The sequence below is a fragment of the Galleria mellonella genome, unplaced genomic scaffold (genome assembly GCF_026898425.1).
Source record: "Galleria mellonella isolate WM207_F2 unplaced genomic scaffold, CSIRO_AGI_GalMel_v1 utg64, whole genome shotgun sequence".
NCBI lineage: Eukaryota > Metazoa > Arthropoda > Insecta > Lepidoptera > Pyralidae > Galleria > Galleria mellonella.
Window position 1 is genome coordinate 4,414,596 of NW_026442133.1, and position 20,539 is coordinate 4,435,134.

Below are 20,539 nucleotides of genomic sequence, written 5' to 3' on the forward strand. Positions count from 1 at the left end.
AAATAAGGAATTACGGAATTTTTAGACATATCTTGATGAATTAGACCACTATGGATTATTCAGAATTATATGATTATCCCTCTCTAATACATTGGCAATGTCGTAAATATGATGCGCAAGACACTATATGGATTCCATCTATTTTATTCAGAAATCTTTATGACGACACTTGTTCTTAGACGCCGACAGCCGATACCCATACAAAATGTTTAACATTATCTATTGCCTCTATTTAAATATCTATGGCGTTGTATATCTTTCATAGATCAAGAATATTACCTGCCACTATAAATGACTACATAATGCTTTTCCTAGTTTATTATATACACAGTATAAAAGTACTCTGTACAGTTTTACAATTTGTTGTCTGTTCTGTTGTAATGTCAGCTGTCAATCATTCGTCACAGTGATGGCGGATCGTTTTTGGCAGTGCTAAATGGATACCTTTAATTTTTATAAACTGTTTTTAAACTATTTTTGTATTAATTATAATTATTATCTACTTATAATTTATGTATTTTCATGAACTGAACTAACTAAGATGGCATTACCTTGAAGATTTAGGACACGTCAAGTGCCATAGCAACAGTCCACAAACTCGCCCATTTCCTTTGTGATCTAGTTAGCTTCAGTTGTGAACTTTTATATATTAACTTGATTAGAAGTGTATTGTTATTTTAAAATAAAAATGTTTAATTTGACTCAAATATACAAATGATGTTTAAAGTATACATTGAAGAGAATGTTAGATGTGTAACCTCAAAAAACGCGGAAGTCTGTTATCGAAGCCGCTCTGAATTTGTGGAACCTTGATCATTAATATCGTTAAATTTCTTTGATATTTATTGATTATAATTTCGTTTCGAAGCCAATTAAACGTTTTAATAGCGTAAGAATAAAAAAAATAATGAAACAATGGTCGAAATAGGTGCTCCTCATGATTCGGCCGACGACAGTCTGGAGAACGCCGAATGGTACTGGGGCGATATTACTCGGTAAGTTTTTATGATTTTAGAAATCTTAATTAGTATTCACTGATCTTAATTCATTCTCATTCATAAATAGAACTAGATTACTTCCCATTTCCAAGCATTCCCAATCTTATAAAAGTTAACTCATTACTATTAGCTGTATTTATAATTGACATCCAATAAGGACCTAGAGTCTAGTGTAACTGCTCATTTTTTTTATAATAATAATATAGAATTGTAACTTGGAACATCTGACATACTTTTATGAATCATTATTAACATGAAATATTTGTAAATTCCAAATATATTGCAGTGTTTATAAGAAATTTATAATTTGAGAAATATCCTGATTTTTAAAATTATTTATATAAATTAGTTTATTATACATATAATATTTATTAAACACATAGTAACTTTGTTGTAAATGCTTGCCTTTTTAAATTCTTCATTTATTACTAATTATATATACACTTATTTTTATAATAAAACATAAATATCTATGTACTAAGATTGTTTATGCTATTATTATAATTATTAAAATATGCTAGCTGATTTCCATGGCTTTCCTTATTTATATATATTATACACTAATGGAAAAAATGAAGTGTTAAAAAAAAATTCAAATAGGTGATTTTGAATTTTTTTCATTCTTGACATGTTTTTGAAAATGCAACAATAATAGGGCTTTTAGTGGTTTTTTTGGAAAGTAAAGAGCTAAATCGAAAATATTGAGGAAACCCCTAATATTACGTATAACTTTTACAGTTCAATATACCCACAAAAACCTCACAAAGTTTCACTTTAATCCATTCAGCCGTTTCTTTGTTTTACTCGATAAATTTTTTGGAAAAAATTAAAGGATCACATTTTTCGAGTTTAGACCCAAAAACTAGACACTTAGCTACAGTTAGCTTTTTCAAATGTCTATACGATGATTTTTCTCCAAGTTACAGCCTATTGAAAATCACCTAAAAATTGGATTTTTTTTGATCAATTAATTTTTTCCATTAGTGTATTATTATGTGTTAAATTATAATGTAACTTACCTGTATGCTAAATTTTCTTTAAATCTGCCTAGCTATTTAAGTGTGATTGAATAATATGTACTATTGTATATATTAACAGACAAAATATTCACTTATACAAATTTTCACATTTATAATATTAGTAGGATTGCAGAAAACTAATAGATAAGAGTACTCTGTATTTTACTGAACACAGCAGGTGACAATGAAAAGTTCTCCTTAATAGATAGTATTAAATGAAGATAGATAATATAAGTGACATCATTATCAGTGTGTAATTTTTTTTCACTATAATATTATAAAAGCTATTTTTTTAGAAGGAAATCTTTAGCAATAACCTGTTTCAAAAATGCTAATCATTGCTATAGTTATTAATTCTTTATTGTTTTTAGGGTTCCATGTTAAAATAATGTAAAAGATCCTTTATGGTGTTATTTTATCTGTCTATCCATCTGTTTGTTTGTCACAGAGCAATATCTCTGCAATTATTAAAGCTGTCAATATGAAATTTTGGATAGTTTTGAATATTGTGGGCTGACTTTTATTACAATAGAAATGTATTGTTAATTGAAAACTTTGTTTATTGATTATGATAAAAAAGTAGCCTATATTCTTCTCCATCTTGAGTAGTCTGTGTACACCAAAATTCATAGTGATTGATTTAGCCCTTAAGGTACTATAAAGTAACAAACAAACTCACATTCACATTTGCAATATTAGGACGGATGCCAAGGATTGCATTCATTGCAGTTATAATTATTATTAAATATATATTTAATTTATTTCATATAAGAAATACAATAAACATATTTTTACATAAGTTCTCTTTATCTCATAATTTCTAATTTAAATAAATTTAAATTATTAATGAAATCAAAAACCGTTTTATAAATTATTTTATCTGTAGAACATTCGGCGTGAGAGTATTGGATCATTTACATATTTCCTCATATTTAACTGGTTCACATATTTCCACAATAAACCATCTTCAAATGTTTTCCACTTCCGAAAGTTTCACTCCTTTTTATCCTTATTGATTAAGATTTTTTTTAAGTGTATGATCCACATAACCTTTTGCAGATTGTCTTACTAATCATGTGAATTATGTTGGTTACTATGTTTTTTTTTGGGGTAGTCATCATTTTGAATTTTATAATTCATTTAGTGAAATTCCAACCGTATTTCTATCCATATCTCATCAATAATCAATTTGCTTTTTCATAAATCTTGCAATGCAAGACTAAATTTCAGTACCATGATTTATCATTGGTTGGCACTCATTGATTGAACTTGATATCTATTTATAATTTTTGAAGTATTTTGAAGCTGTAGTTTTTCAGATTTTTTTTTCTTTTTTGGATGAAAATAGAATGATAACCATCCTACTATTAATTTACGCTGATCTCTATCAGTTAGGGATCAGCGTAAATTAATACGCGAGATATGGGTAAATCACATGTGAAAACGAAGTCATTTGGTTCATTGTAACAAATTATCTAGTATATAGTATTAAGTTCGAGGGCCATGTGAAAGTTGACCGAACAAAAGCTATATTACTAGTAATGGTTCCGCACACCATTTCTTGCAATTCCTCCTCCGCTTTTGTCCTGATTAGATATCATGACACAAGTTCTCCTAGTTACACATATTAGTGGATACTTTCTAGTTTTCTCAAGCTAATCAATATGGGTGTGACAATAATGTAAGAAATACGATTGATGAGGTCGTTGAGGATGTTGTTGACGTCATTTAGAGTTCATATATAATATGGGGAAATTGTGTCGTTTATTTATATATAAAAATTAATGCCACTTTTCGTTGTAATTTTATAACTCAAGAACGGGCTCATCTATCCAAACCAAATGTTTAGACTTCACATAAACCATCTAGTAAATAGTCCGATATTTACTAGATGGTTTATGTGAAGTTTGCACAAAATCGGTCGAGCGGTTCTTCATTTATCACATTTTTTGTAACAAATGAATTTAATAAATGGCGGATCATTTTGTAATAGGGATTTTTGTGTCAAATTCAATTTTTTTTTAAAATGGGATTTGTGCTGTCAAATTGAAACTTTTTTCAACAAATTGCCTCTATTTATTTAGTTCTTTTATTAGCTGTGTGATCCCGGCGTAGAATGAGTTACTCCTAACTACTACTTCCTTAATTGTCGAGGAATAGGTAGCAGCGTTCCTTTTAAAACATCATGAAAGCCTAACTGTGTAACAACTACTGGCAAAACTCTCCTTATGCGGAAGGCCTATGTATACAGTGGATAGTTAACGGTTGATATATTGTATTAATAATTTAATTCTTCTATCCTTTCTCTTAGCGACTGCCAGAAGATGGAGGTTCTCAATTGCTCTGAATCTTTCTGTGACTATGTTACGCCATCATATCGCAAATTCTGAACCAATTTGCTTCGTTTGTGTTCCCACATTATTAATTAATTTTAATTTTATTTCGATTGAAATAACTTTAATCATAGAAGAGATCGCTTTTTATTGTTAAATGTTTACGACATGATAAATGGTGGGGGAAGGGAAAGGATTTTGTTTCCCTTGAATAAAAAAGACTATGATAATACTCTATACACGATTACATCTACCCAAGTCCATTATATTTACATTTATGACATCTCATAGCTTTATTGTGTATTACTTTCGTACTACGAAATTAACAGCAATCTGATATCATCTGATGAATAGCAGCATTGCCCCCAACTCGTCTGAATAAAAAAATTTATAATTTTTTTTTTATACAACTTAGAATGGCAAACAAGCTGACGGCCCACCTCATAGAAAGTAGTAACCGTCGCCTATAGACATGACCAGTGCCATGGACATAACAGAGTGTACTGTTTCGCCCATGATACCCCCCAAGCGTTGCCATTCCTGAGGACTCAGGTGTTATTCCTCTGTACCCTGTAAATTCACGCCATATCCCACCCTTCAAACCGAAACACAGCCATGCAAACACAACTGCTTCACGGTAGAAACACGAACAAAGAGATGAACAGCATTTAAAAAAAAATCTACCTGATATATATGTTTTAATTATATGCAAGGTATACTTCATTTTTCTGATTTAGCACTTTTTGTTGCAGAGATGAAGCTGCGGAAAAACTTCGGGATTCTTGTGATGGTACATTTTTAGTTCGTAATGCATCAAATAAAGATGGCGGATACACATTGACTGTTCGTAAAGGAGGCACAAACAAACTGATTAAAATATATAATCAAGATGGCCGATATGGATTTTGTGAACCTTTTGAGTTCAAATCTGTTGTGGATCTTGTCAAATTTTATACAGAATACTCATTGGGACACTGTAACAACAGTCTGGACATCAAACTTATGTATCCACTATCCAGACTACCAGAATATGATGGTGGTGAAAATGTGAGTGATGAGAATCTAGAAGCTGAATATAAAAGAGTACATGAAGAATATATGGCTAAAACTAAAGACTTTCATGATCGTTCTTGTAAGTACATGAAGCTAAGAGAAGAAGTTAAATGTAAAAGACAAGCTCTCGATTCTTTTAAAGAAAGTCTCAGGATTTGTGACGATCACCTTAAGTTACAAGAGAAAATGATGGCAGATGTCCAACCACATGAAAGGAATGATTTAATAGAGAATAACAAGCTGTTACTATTACGAGTGTCTGAATTAACAAGAGCAAAATTAAAACTTAACGACATATTAAAAGAGGCAGTGCATTCTAATTTGGATCTTGAACGACAAATTTATAAGCTTAAATCAAAAATTATAATCCTTTATCGAATGAAAGAACGTTGTAAAATGTAAGTATATTTTTCATTGTTCTGTTTTCTATTATTATTATTTCTTTTTATTAGATATAGTGAAGATCAGTCACATCTTTTGTTTAGTACGCATATTTATAACCCTAAAAATATCAACAAATATGAAATAATTATATAAATTAGACATAAAATAACGAAATTTTAGTGCTTTTGATACAGCAGGATGAAAAACGCGCGATACGTGAGCGAACGTATACCTATAACGTATTTTGTTACAACTCACTACATTTAAATACGAATATAGGTAGGTATGTAAAAAGGCTCATATGAACACATAATATTCCTGAATATGGTTGAGAACTGCTGCTGGTACACTGCTGGACTATTAAAGATATTGCGATTGTTGGTAGTCTTTATTAATATGCTATTTGTAATAGTTATTATATACAAGAAAATTATAACTTGTGTAACTCAACTTATTTCATTACATACAGTAATGCTATAAACACTATAAAATGGCGTCTATTAAATTTCTTAAGCTTGGTTTGATTAACGTAGGTTCCCTAGGGACGGGGCAAGACAAATCTATTCATATTCCGGTTTCTCTTTTTCAATTAACATTAATTGAAAAACAGAAACCGGACATTGTAGCCATAAACGAGACCTGGTTGCGCAAGGGAGAAGAGTTACTTGCCCCACGCGTAGGCGGGTATCGAATGCGTCACGTTCCGCGGCCGACCACCACCGGGCGTAGCCGTGGCAGTGGGGTAGGGTTTTATATTCACCGAAATTTGACAGAATGTGTAGTTGCGCATCTGCCCGCCAGTATTGAGCAGATGTGGATTTCTTTAACTATGAATGGCAAACGAATAGTAGTTGGTACTGCTTACCGTCCCGATTGGGTTGCAGTCGACATATTTCTTGACGCTATCACTGCGTCTATCTTTAGTTTTGGTTATTGTGACAGTCTTGTTTTGTTGAGAGATTTTAACATTAACTTGCTTAACACGAATAATGTCTCTGCTATAAAATTTAATGACTTTATGTATTACACGCAGCTGCAACAGTTAGTCAAGTCAAGTGTTTGTTGGACCTATTTAATACCCATGCCCCTATTAGGAAAAGATTTATTAAACAAAAAAAATACCCGTCGATAACGGACACAATACTACAAATGATACAAATGAGGAATGAGACTCACGCTAAATACAGAAAAACAAAATTGGACGCACATAAATATTATTTAGATTTGAAAAAATTGATGGCATCTAGTCTTGAAAGAGAGAAACAAGCTTATTTTACGCACTGTATCAACAATAACAAATATAAAGATCCCAAAAAAATTTGGAAATCTGTTAAAGAGAATATAGTGCTTAATAATGATAAGAATGAACTGCCTGATCACCTATTAGATCCTGGTGACATCAATTACTTCTTTCTAAAATTACCTGGTTCTAATTCTGTTTCACTTTCCGATTTAACATTTTTTGAGTTTCATCGTTTTAATAAATTTAGTTTTGAAATTAAACGGGTCAGTGAAGATACGATTGCTAAACATATAATGAGTATTAAATCAAATGCTCAGGGAATTGATGGTATTTCTCTAGATATTTTAATACTAACTTTGCCACAAACTCTACGGATTATTATAGCCATCATTAATAGGTCCTTGTCCACTGGTGTATTCCCAACGCTTTGGAAAAATGCAATTGTAAATCCAATACCTAAGACGTCTGCACTTATGGGATTTAAGGACTTAAGAGGAATTAGTATCTTACCATTATTATCAAAAATACTAGAAAAAGAAGTGCATTCACAATTAATGAATTACCTCCAAAAGAATAATATCTTGCTAATCGTGCAATCTGGATTTCGCAAGGGTCATAGTACTTCAACTGTGCTCCTTGAATGCGTGCGTGCGTGCGTGAGGGCGGGCGGGCGGGCGGGTTAGCGTGCGTGCGTGAGTGCGTGCGTGCGTGCGTGCATGTGTGTGTGTGTGTGTATATGTATATATATTGTGTATGGTATAATATGTTTATATTATGCTTATAGATTTTGTATTTAAAAATAATGTAATTTGTGAATTTTCGTACAGCTATTGTCAAGGCTTGGATATTTGTTTTATTCTACACATAGGGTCGAAAACTTTTTTGTTCTTGTTTTTCTTTGTTTACTGATATTTTTGTTTTTTACCTATTGTTTTGCGCATGTTTGTATATTGTGTTACTCTGAATGTCGATTCACGATCTTGATGGACCGGACTAGGTGATGAGGTGCTAATTGAAAATCAGCGTTTCTGCTTTTGCAGGAACTTTAAGCTGAATTGGCATCCTTTTTCATTACCATAACACTGACTGATTTCAACTACTCTTTATATATAAATGTAAACTTTCTTTTTCTATATATATATTTTTTTTATGTTGTTATTACTTGTAAGCTAAGTATATGTAAGTGTTATGGATAATTGAAATACATTTTCAGTCATTCATTCATTCATTCATTAATGGCTTCCCCATTTTTCTTAGCTGAAATTGCAATTCGTATTAGGCGATAGAATCTTAAAAAATACTATTAAACATGCTTACGCTAAACGTATTAATAAAAATATTTTTCTTTATTTATTTAATACAAATATTTGTTTTATGTGGGGTTCCAATCTGCATTTATCCATATCAAATTTATCCAGCCGCTGAAAATACAGGGATGCTATGAGACAATAACAAATCATACAAATAAAAAAACACTAAAGAACATTTAGTATTGTTATTATCCTCAATGTAATAAGAGTGTTTTATTTATATTATTTATCATTTTATACTTAGGCTGTCATGACTAATCTAATGATATTAAAAATCCATTTTTGAATAATATAAGCGAATAAGGAAACCGATCCAGCTTGTTTTCGTATGAGACCGCACGAGTTATAAACTAGCGATCAGAAAATCAAGCTTGAGCGATCGTTTAAAAGTAGTATAACTAGAAATCAAAATGTCTTTTTATGTAAACTATCCTCATTAATGTTATTAATACAAGCTATTACAATCAACTTTAAACTTGACTAAATTAGTGTCCGACCCAACTTTCTATTTGGGTTTTGGTTTCACCCACTTGCGGTACAAATTTTGACTGAACTGTAACAAACCGAAACTACATTTTGGAATGTTGGTTTTTAAAATAGATTTGTACAATCTAAGAATCAAGAAACTAAATGAGAAAATATTGTTTTCAGGTCATTATTAAAACGTGGCAAAACTGTTGAATATTTACAAGCTCTTGAAAATGATAACACAGAAGAATTGGAAGAATTATATGCTCACCGTGAACCAATTACATGGAAAGTAGAAAACTGTTCAAGAGAAAAAGCGGAGAAACTTCTTCAAGGAAAACCTCAAGGCACATTCTTAATTCGTCCAAATTCTACAGGCCAACTAGCTCTTTCGATATGCTGCAATAATATGGTGTATCACTGCATTATATTTAGGACTGAAAGAGGTTTTGGATTTGCGGAACCTTATAATGTATATAAGTAAGTAATATAAAAAACTAAGTGGTTGAATTTTTCTTTATTAATTGTAGAAATGGTACATAAACTGACAACTCGCGGAATTACCACGGAAAGTGGTAATCGTTGCATATGCTATAGATATGAATAATTCGACACCTACGTCACTTATTAACCCGCTAATGTACATCGTTCGCGTTCTCTAAGTCAAAGGATGAGTATTAAGGCGTTGTCATAAGGTACATTTTACCGTGCAAAACCTGTGAATATTTTTGTATACTTACACATTTTATTCCATGAATTACGAACACAAATGTTACACTTATGGCACTCTTCATGTTTTGCTTCTTCCAAAAACTGAGTGTCACAGCTTTAATTAATTAATATTGATTTAAATTGTATGCATGATATATTCAAGTGACTTTCAGCTAGTCATGCTCACTATAAAGTCCAGACTGGTGGTGGCGTGGTAGGCCAGCTCATTGAACTCTCTAAAATATGGTTGAGCGCAATGTTGCCTAGCTTATTCGTCATAGTCGTGAACGGGTGCTTCTTCTAAATACTGGTCTGATTATAGTCACAGTACCCATATAAACGTAAAATGATTTTGTACATAAACAAATTAAAAAGAGTTACTATTGAGTTTCTTGTGGGTTCTCAACGGATATATTCAGAACTCAGCAATAAAATCGTAAAAAAAATCCATTTAAAAGAGCTTGTAAACAAATCTATTTGAATAAAGATGATTTCTATTCTATTTGTTTACAAAAATAATGAGTGATGTTGATGCCTGTTGTTACTGTGTGTTTATTGTATGGTTGTAACCAACATATTTTTTATTCATTTTTTTATAATACCGGTCATCATTTTTACTGTCATGATAGGTATTATAAAAATAATTACTAATTTTATTTTTATTATTGGCATTATAAATTTTTGGGCATTTTTTGTAAAAATTATGTATTATTCATTTTTGTTTACATACAGTTATTAAGTTTGCAAAATTAATATCAAGACTCCTCATAAAAGTGATTAATTTTTCCAATTTGGATAATATTTAAATAGTGAAAATGCAAAAAATCCACATATTGAGGTTGTGGTTATAATATTACAATAACATTTAGTTGGTAGGTTTAGTTAATAACATATTTATGTTTAATTGATTTATGTATTCCTGTACAAAAAGGAATTATCTCATACTTATTATTCTATATATTTCAGAACGTTAAATGAGCTTGTACTACATTACGCTGTAAATTCACTGGAAGAACACAATGAACAGTTGAAAACAACTTTGAAGTATCCTGTGTATGCTGATTTGGTAAAAAAACCAGATAAAGAGAAGGCCCAAGGTACAACAGTAAGAGCACAAGGTACAAATATGGATACTTGACATTATGTGAAAAGAGATAGTGTTGCTCCCAATTATACCGCGTACTTCTCTTCTCTTCTATTCTGTGAATAGAATGATTGGCGGAAGTCGATTATGTCGCGTCTTTGGATTGTCAGATTTTGTCTGCGTATTTATGAAAAAACCAAAGGTGTATGGATTTTTAAATTTAAAAAGAAATCCCAGTGTCCTATAAATATTCATATCTAGAATTTTTATTGGTTTAAAACAAAAAGTTTATAATATTTACTTTATTTACCATTATGTATAATAATATATTTCCTGTGAGATTATACTTCTATTCTATATTTAATATATTAAACAAAAACTATATTTTGCAATATAAAATGAAATGTAAAGATTTATTAAAACTACAGCATATTTTGATCTGAATGGTTTAATTGGATGGGGGTGCAAATTGTACACATTTTGATCTAACAGAGTTTGTGTGCAGAGTATGCATGTTACATCAATGTGATTTACATAATTGTAAGGTGTGTTTTGATAATATGCTGGAGTGCTGTATAAAATATGACAGGGCATCTGGATGGTATGTCACAATGCCCTATGTCGTATATCTGTATTTTTATTTATCAATAGAGAGCCAATATAACATATTTTGTGTGTACCTCTGTGCACACAGTATACGGTGACTGCTGGGTAAGGTTGATCTAAGTAGATGATAGTTATTGTTCATAATGGTTTATGTGGGGCATTCAATTGTAATAACTATCAAACAGACTGATTAGCTTTCCCCAAGCAGAGCTGCGGGCACTAATTTTGAATTGTAATTATGGCATAAATATTATCTTTTTAGTTCTTCATATTTGTGATAATAATGTGATAATTTCGTTTTTGTTAATCAGATTTTGGAAAAAGGCCTTTATATCGAAAACATTTTTTTACATATATGTATGTACCTATAGGATTTATTAGAATTTCTATTAATTGATTCAGAAATATATTCTAAATTATGATTACTATCTTATTACAATCTAAATTGATCTTCCTTAAGGATAAAAGGACAGAAAGTGGTTAAAATGCACAGATTATAAAAACTACATAGTAAAGTGTATTTGATTATTATATACAATATTCTGATTTATAATATTAATATTATGAACTTGTCAACAAGTACTTAATATAATAATTATACATATTAATGTTTAATATGTAATGTCACAATTATTTAAAATTCAACTTTCAATCGATTATAAACAAAGATGTTGACTATTTGTCTGCAATTGTTTGCTGGTTATTCGATTAGAATTTCTTTGTTTAATATCACCATTAGTATGTGTGTAACTGCCAACACTCAAAGATTGACTACTATTCTTATATTGGTAGTCATATACACACTAATAGTAGCAGAATTAAACAAAATAATTTTATTCGAATAACTAGTGATATTGGCTTCCGCAAGATAACACCCATTACAGTAAAATATTAGCATTAGTTTAAAGATATTTTAATGTGTATCCCTAAATTTGGGAATTCTAAATTATTACTAAGTTGAAAAAATACTTTCTGTGTTTTTGACAACTCGTTTCAATGGGATTTGAACGCTTTGCGGTGTGGGTATGTTACCATTTACAACATGGAAGGAATGTTAACAATATTTTGTTGAGCTACTGTCTCTATACCCGATTGATTGAATATACGGCAATGCGGCCGATAATGAATTATGCGCAGTCTGGGCGCCGAACAGTCAACACTAGGCTATGAGCAACAATGTATTAATTGCCTGATGATTCCCCGTTTAAAGGTGAAAGACGTGTCGCAACATGAGCGTAAAGTAAATAATAGTCGGAGATTTATGACTACTAGGGAAAGTTGCAGAACTTCTACTAATATTAATACTCGTAGTAACCTAACGTCGTATATTGTTACGGTCGCTTTGTACACTGTCTAGGTCTATTGAAGTTCAATAAATAGTAGCCAGCCCTCAAATGTTGGCAGTCACATGCATACAGTAACGAAATTAACAAAATAATTTTAATCAACTAGCTAGTTATATCAATCTGTGAAATTATGCAATCATCAAAGTTCGTTTTTAGTTATTCACTATTAGTCTTTTATTAATTGTGTACCGTTTAAAGTTGGTTCTTTTTTTGATAGAACAAAATCTTGTAATCATTTATCTGTTTAGTTGTTTATCATTTCGTAAAATTGTCCCCATTATTATATATTTTTTATTATAATTCAATTCAAGTACGTATTATAATCCACTTTTTGTCTTTTTTGTCTATATATTATAGCATTAGCTTTGTGGTAGAAGGATTAGGGGCCTTTGTGGATCAAATGATTCGAAAATGATAAGTGATGATTATACAATGGTCAAAATGGAGACTGTCGAGAGTGTTATTTTGAATGGATTCCCATTCAAAGTAGTCAATCTTCCTCTATTTATAACCTTGTATTGAGTCTGTAATCTACCACATACTTAATAATAATCATGTTATAAATTACATAATATGTAGATTTAATGTGCTTAATATAAAGTAGTTCTGTAGTTAAGGATCACAAGTTGTATGTATAGTGATATATTTATTTTGTTCATTCCAAGCTTACCATGTTGATCAGGTTCCATAGACAAATATGGGGTCCGAATTATAAAAATACAGACTCAATACTGGGTAATTAGTGGTCACGAATATATTATATGTGATAGTAATTAATAATTGTGTATGTTGCATACACTTGATAACTGTACCCAGATGTATTATGTAGTTTACGATATAATGTATCCAGAACATTTTCTGGTTTTGTGTGTGATAGAGAGAGAGAGAGCGAGAGAAAGAAAGAGCCTATTATTCGCATGATAGGCCTAATATAAGGTGTTGCGGAGAGGAAGGATTTTTGACCATGAAAGATCAAGTTTCGCAAAGCAATTATGTGAATGCTTTTATAATTTACCGTAATATGGCACGGCAGATTTTTAGCATAACTTATCTAATTGAATGGAGACATTTTTAGTTTTCCGTCCAAGATATCGTCATGCCGTGTACGTCTATGTAATTGTGCACAGAAATTAAAAACGTCTTCATAAATTGCTTCGCCGTGACATCGTAACGATAACTTCGTGTTGTGCCGTTTCACGGCAAAATAAAAGTGTCGTTCATATGTGTTCTATTTTGATGAGCAAAACATTTGTCTAAAATCGCCCCTCATCTACACAGGTCCATATTACACAATGAAGTTATTTTGCTTCCTCGTCATCTCCGAGTCAGTTAAATGAATTTGTCATATTTTTTATCGTTGTTGCTTCAGATAAATTGTTCTACTTTTGGAAAGACTAAAGATGCCAGGCTTTTTGAATTCTGAAGACGACAGAATTTGCATACATTTTATACATATATATATTGTCGATTATGATAATTCACTGTTCTGAGACGCCATATCTCTAAATATATCGCTAAAATTTAAATTTGATACTACAGCGAAATTTTTGTTCAAAGAATCAATATAAACTAATATTCTAATAGATATAAATCAACATAATTATAATTTTAGTTTTATAAAACAATAATTCCGCGAAATTATCAAATTAAATTATTGGATTTAGTTTACGCCTCAGAATCGGCCCCATTGTCTTGCATATGTCTAAGATTGCGTGGATATCAAAAATGTTTTCATTAATCTAATACAACAACAAAAATTGTTTAGTTTATTTCAATTCCCAATTGGTATAATGTCTACCAAAATTTTGTTTGAAACATTGGTGCAAAAATTACGTGTTTTACTAAAATGGCCGTCTTTGTAAGTACTATTTAGAGTTCCGTAGTCAATAATCAAAACCCACTTTCACTCATATAATTTTGAGTAAATAACTTTTACGAAACAATTTAAATTAACAGATTCCACAAAGATGAAATTTTCAGACAAAAAATCTCCAATTATCGTAATTAAAATGACATTCAATAGGGTAAATGCGTCACATGATAAATTCAATGATAACAGAAGTTTTTAACAGACTTTTGAGTTTAGCATCTATGAATTAATAATTTTTGACTGATTTTGATGGTAAATTTTTTAGTCAAATTATTTATTCCCGCCCACCTTGGTCGCATAATTTTAAAAAGATTTGATCTTAGATATTTCTGTATTTTTTCTAATTATTTAATGAATTTCCAGACAGCAAAATAGAATTTCGGAATCAGCATTGAGTATCTTTTATAGTAATTTAGAGCTTAACGTTTAAAAAATTTTATTATATTACGATTAAATAAAAATCTTATAAAATGGCTACGGAACCTTAATTACAGTTTTTTATTTTGGTTTTGGTAAAACATACAACAAAACTATTATAGACTTACGTCTGAAAGCGTCATTATTATGGTACGTTTAAGTACTGATATTTTTTATAATTATAACTTATGGTTCGTCAATTAATTGTATTTGTGTATTTAACTGTTTGGAATTATTGAATTGCCTTTAACGAGGGAGGAGCATGGTACGAGTAAGTTTGTAAATGTAGAATAGGTAGGACTAACAAATTTAATTCATAAAATATACCAACATAACCTTAAGTACCTTATTTTCAAAATCATTCTACAACTATGCATGCATTCGTACATTTTATCCCAACACTGAAAGTATTATTTCCTTACAATGATGCAATCATTTATTGCCAACAACAATATTAAACTAGTGCTGTAAGTATTGTAAGTAAATAATCACTTGACGTCTGACTGAAAATATAAACATTTTCATGGTCTATGTTTCTGTAGGTCTGATTTCCAGTAATTACTATTGCTCTAGACTTGACAAATGAAACATTTGTAAATTTTCTATTTTTTAAGAAAAGAAAATAATTATTTTTTTAAAAAGTTGTAATTCGAGTATTGGGCCTGAATTTGTATAATAATATTGAAAACATAAAATTGAAATAACGTCTTGTCGTGCAAAGAAATATCGCTAAAAATAGAACACTTTATGATTCTCAAACCTTAGAAAGGTCGTCCATCGCGATTTTTTTGCAGCGATTCAATACAGACAAAAAGGACCGCGATACAGTTGCGATGCTGTCGCTGGTTGTATGCTTTCACCCACGTAATTACGATTTTGCATCGCGACCATCGCGATACGGTATCGATATAGACGCAGTGCAGCACGGGTCCTCTAGACAAGTGGCAAGCGAATTCGTCGATGGAATCGATATCGCTAGTGAGTCCGTGAGATAGAACTGATGTCTCATTTCAACTCACGGACTCGCTAGCGATGTCGATTCCATCGACGAATTTGCTTGACATTTGTCTAGAGGATCTAATACAGTAACGATGCCGCTCGCAATCGATAAATCGCAGAAGATCGATGGATTGTATCGCTACTGAATGGCAGCAAATGTCGCTGTAGGCGATCTCCTTTGAGGTTCTTTCACATGATACTGCACGCAGGGCGCGCTTCTTCAATTAATTGCATTAAGATATCTATGGGTATTTGTATATAACGCTATGTATAAAACATATGCGGTCCTGCTAACGTTGTGTGAAAAAACCTTGGCATACAGCTAAATCCACTCAAATCGTCCAAACTTTAAACTGAAGAGAAGGCTTATAGTCCTTCATATCAGTCTGAATTAAGTATTGTAAGTACAATTATACGACGGTTGCGGAATGTATTATATTAAGTTCAGATTTGAAGAATCACAAAGTGCCTGATTTTTTATAATAATTTTGAACATAAATAAGATTTTTAAGCAACTTAATAATTTGGCAAAATTTTAAGAATTTCATCTCTATGAAAATATTTATATAATTATTATTTAAATTTTGAGCTGTATTACAACCTTTATTTTTACAGAATGTTATGTATTTATTTTCTAAATTAAATATCTGATTTACAAGGTCTTACAGTAAGGTCTACAGCTGATATGATCCGTTTCTGTCGTCATCCATCATTATTACTTCATATAATATAAAGAGTATCTATCTATCTATCTATCTATAATATACAACGAATCTAATATCCACTTTCCTTGAGGTATGTTTAGAATCACTGAGCAAGTAATCACTAAGAGATATCACGCCATGATCTGGGAATTGAAATATTCGCTTGCAGCGTCTAGTCTTGTGGAGTGAGAGAGGAGAGGGTGCGTGTGTGTACGCTGTAGAAATTTAATATATTTATACTTGACTAATAACAAATACGCGTCCAAACATTCAACGGTCGTGCGAATTCGCTCGTTGCGAATTTCATTATAATTTGCAGTGTTGTTGTGTGGTTCTTTACGGTTTAACACATATATTCGTGTCGGTCAATGCTGACTCTTATGGCGCAGTGCAAAATATTAATGAGTGCGCAGATAAGGCGCTTGATACAGTATGCAATAGACGGCTGTGGAACATTTCACTAGATTGTACGTAAATCGCCGAATTTTTGTATACCAGATGCATCAACTAAGTGGCTCCCGCCCGCGGTTTGCCGCGAATCTGCCATGAGGGCATAAGATACAAACGAATTTATCGATAGAATTGCGTCGGTCAGCGTCCACATGGGAAAAAACAAGACGGCGCACGTCGCTATCAAATTCTATTTCATTATGGACTCATTAGCGATAAGAATATATATTTCTATATATAGTTCTATCAATACATTCGTTTGTACTTTGTCTAGAAGGTATGGATCTATTCTTTGGCAAAGCACGGCACCGAAATCACCCTGTGTTAAACACCTTATCACTGAAGAATACCGCACATTGAGAACTCACAATATTTATTGCCTTATAAAATTTTTGGTTTATGAACTTTTATTTATTGAGCAATTTCTTTTTATTTTATTCAACTGGAATGGAAATGCTCATATTATTAAAACATAATTATTATGTACTACTTAATATCACAAATACATGCCCAAATGTTAATATAAATATTGTTCTTAAGAATGAAATAAATAGTTCTTTAGATATGTACGTTATTATGTATCATATAAATAAGTATATTATTTACGTTATTATTAGATTTAAGGGTCAGTAAGTTGCTCGGCTGAGACTCATTGGATCTATGATATGTTATACAAGGAGGTCTGATTGTGAACTGAATTTTGAGAGTGATATATAGCGTGAGCAATTATAAAGATTATTTTATGTTGTTATGAGTATTTAAAAAATTGTGGATAGTAATGGAGTCCCCAAGTAAAATACTTTTGCCTCATAAACAAGTCTACGAGCATGTAAATATAAGAAGTGAGTTAAATTATGAGATTGGAATTATTTTTGCATTAATTTTGATGTACGAATGCTAATTAGAATGCAGAATTATAAATTATTGTTTCGAGTTTTAGTTCAATATAAGTCGCTTAGTAATAAAATTATAGGTGGTTATCGCAAATATTGATCTCATGAGTTGTTTGTTTTCTAACCTGTATGTTTTTATGCAATTTATCGTGGTTGTAGAAGCTCGTACTTGCTAATTTAAAATCGACGATAACTAAATCTGAATGCATAATTCATAGGTAAGACAAACTGTCGCCATTTTGTAACAATTGTAATAGTAGCATTTTAATAAGTGTTAATAAAGAAAGATACTGTGGATGAGCAATAGGTATTTTGTTTAATTTCTTGCCTGCCAGGCGTGGCGACTATTCAAAAAATACGGCCCCCAATCACAGTGACGGTGAATTAGCTTATGATTGTTAATTGAATGGTAGCTCTGCCTGAGTTATCGGTTTACACTGGCAAGACACCAGTGAGTGATTATAGGTGAGGATGAAAGCAGGTTACTTAGCCCATCGTGAAGAATTCAAGAATTAACCACTATGGTTTCCAGGGGGAACCGTGTGGAGTTCGACCTGATAGAGTATTGTGTTAGCAATGGGGTTATTAGACCCCATTATTATGCATAACAAACCCTTCCTTCAAAGTAATGGTGGACTAGGGGCGCTAAGAAATCTAGAGATGATAAAATGACTGCGTTGTACGATGGATAGTTTTTTTAATGGGTTAAAATGAAATCAACCCTACTTTCGCTATCAGTATACACTGGTGGAGCATCAGTAAGAGATGATAGGTGAATATGAATACAGGTTAATTGGTTATTATATTTCTTATTCTGTCGCAAGTAGATACCCATCCACCGAGTTAAATCAACTTGAGTAATAAAAATGCAAGTTGATCTATTTATATCCGAGAATTTTTTAATCTAATAAATTGCAACATTGAAAAATGGCGCGCATTATAAAAAAAATATTAAAATTTAGTCAGCGAAACGAAGCTCCGCTTGGACGGATTTCCCAATTTCTTCTAGATGAAAATTTTAGTACTTAAAGTAATTTTGATTCACCGGCCGGCAGGTAAATATTACGTTGTGTGTTGCCAACTTAATCCTTTTGTAGTTTGATTAGCCTGTCATCAAATATACACTACTCGCGAAAATTAAGGAATAGATATTAAAATTCCAAATTTTGGGTGATTTTCAACAAGAAATATCAATAAATCTGAAAATACAGGTTTTTTTTAACTGCAATATTATCTGTGTACCTACATTTACCTGTCTCTAAATGGTAAAATTCAATACTATAAATAATGAACATAAAGTTTAAACTGAAAGCTTTATTTACTGTCCAACCTTGCTAAAACAGCAGAATATTAATGTAAATTGACATTGAGAACGAAATGTAAAGTATCACACACAAGCCCAAGAGGTTCAAGTGGTACTAAAAAATCCAGTTTTTTTAATGTTTTTAATTAAATAAAAAAAAATCAAAGAATAAATAAATGAAAAAAATTAATATTTTTTTAACTGTTTTGCTAGTTTATAATGTGTATTTCAACGATAAAATTAGTCGACCTTATGAAGGGGGCTGGAGTATATTTATTTATTTAACTCTTTATTGCACCATAATATATATTAACTACATGATATATAGATATATCAACTTTATTAAAATTAATTTTTAAAATGACATTAAAAATAAAAGTGATTAAACTGGACAAAATATCAACAATTTTTTTATAAAAGTAGAATATTGTTAAGACGTAAAAAATTTCTTTTAATTAAAAAGTACTAAATTTATTTATAACTTTAAATAAAAGAAATGTTATTATTATTAATCATTATCGCTAAAAAAACATTTTGGACTTGAAAAAATGAATACAAATAAAAAAGTTGCTTGTTCGGTAATTTCTGACAGAAATCAATGTTTTTCGAGTAAAAAACCATTGTCAAACTTAAAATCGTGTTATTTCCTTTGATCGACGATATCTCTGCATCAAATCATTAAAAATTTTTTTGAAGTCCATAGATCATTTTAAAGACAAGTAAAAATTTGCAAATCTGTATACCCCTTAAGATATTTAAATATAAAACTTAAATAACTGGGTGTCGTAAGAGGCGACTAAGGGAACTTATGGTCGAGGGATGGGCAACAATGTCTTGTAACGTCAACACAGATCTAACTGTGGCTGCCAACCCGCCTGCCAAGCGTGGCAAAATCCCCCAACGGTAAACACCTAGAGAAAACGGCCCTTAGTCCTCGGCGGCTCCGTAATTCCTGACCAAAGTACCGGACACGGTAACGGCGGAGCTAAGAATCTCCGGTAGAGGTTCCGCTACCAACCAAGACGATTGGACCTGGCAAGATACAATACGCGAACTTTGAGGACTGATGCCGAAAGGGCTTAGCACCATAGACAACATACATTAGCTACGGCAGATTATATTTTACATAGAAGACCAAAGAGTGTAATCTGCCACTGTCTGGTGTTTGTGAACTATGAAAAAGCTTTTGATTCGATCGAGACATGAACGGTCTGTAGTCCCTCCATTAGTATTAAATAGACCATACGTATATTAAAGTGTGGATGTGTATTTATATTATTTATTATTATTATTATTTATATTATATTATAATATTAAATCATCTCAGTGCAGAAAGGTGTAAGACAAG

At 31.3% G+C, this 20,539-nt stretch overlaps 1 protein-coding gene across 1 annotated transcript; it reads left to right on the top strand.

Moving 5' to 3' along the window:
- The first annotated feature begins 389 nt into the window (after nt 1-389).
- On the top strand, nt 390-18,194 carry LOC113512402 (phosphatidylinositol 3-kinase regulatory subunit gamma). Its single transcript, XM_026896282.3, has 4 exons — nt 390-995; nt 5,103-5,801; nt 8,992-9,288; nt 10,486-18,194. The coding sequence occupies exons 1-4, from the start codon at nt 916-918 to the stop codon at nt 10,655-10,657; spliced, it is 1,248 nt and encodes a 415-aa protein (XP_026752083.1). The 5' UTR covers nt 390-915; the 3' UTR covers nt 10,658-18,194.
- The last annotated feature ends 2,345 nt before the right edge of the window (nt 18,195-20,539 follow it).

Coding starts and splice junctions, on each gene's coding strand:
- LOC113512402 (XM_026896282.3), top strand. CDS start 916: ATGGTCGAAATAGGTGCTCCTCATGATTCGGCCGACGACAGTCTGGAG. Junction 996..5,102: donor TACTGGGGCGATATTACTCG/GTAAGTTTTTAT, acceptor TTTTTGTTGCAG/AGATGAAGCTGCGGAAAAAC. Junction 9,289..10,485: donor GAACCTTATAATGTATATAA/GTAAGTAATATA, acceptor TATATATTTCAG/AACGTTAAATGAGCTTGTAC.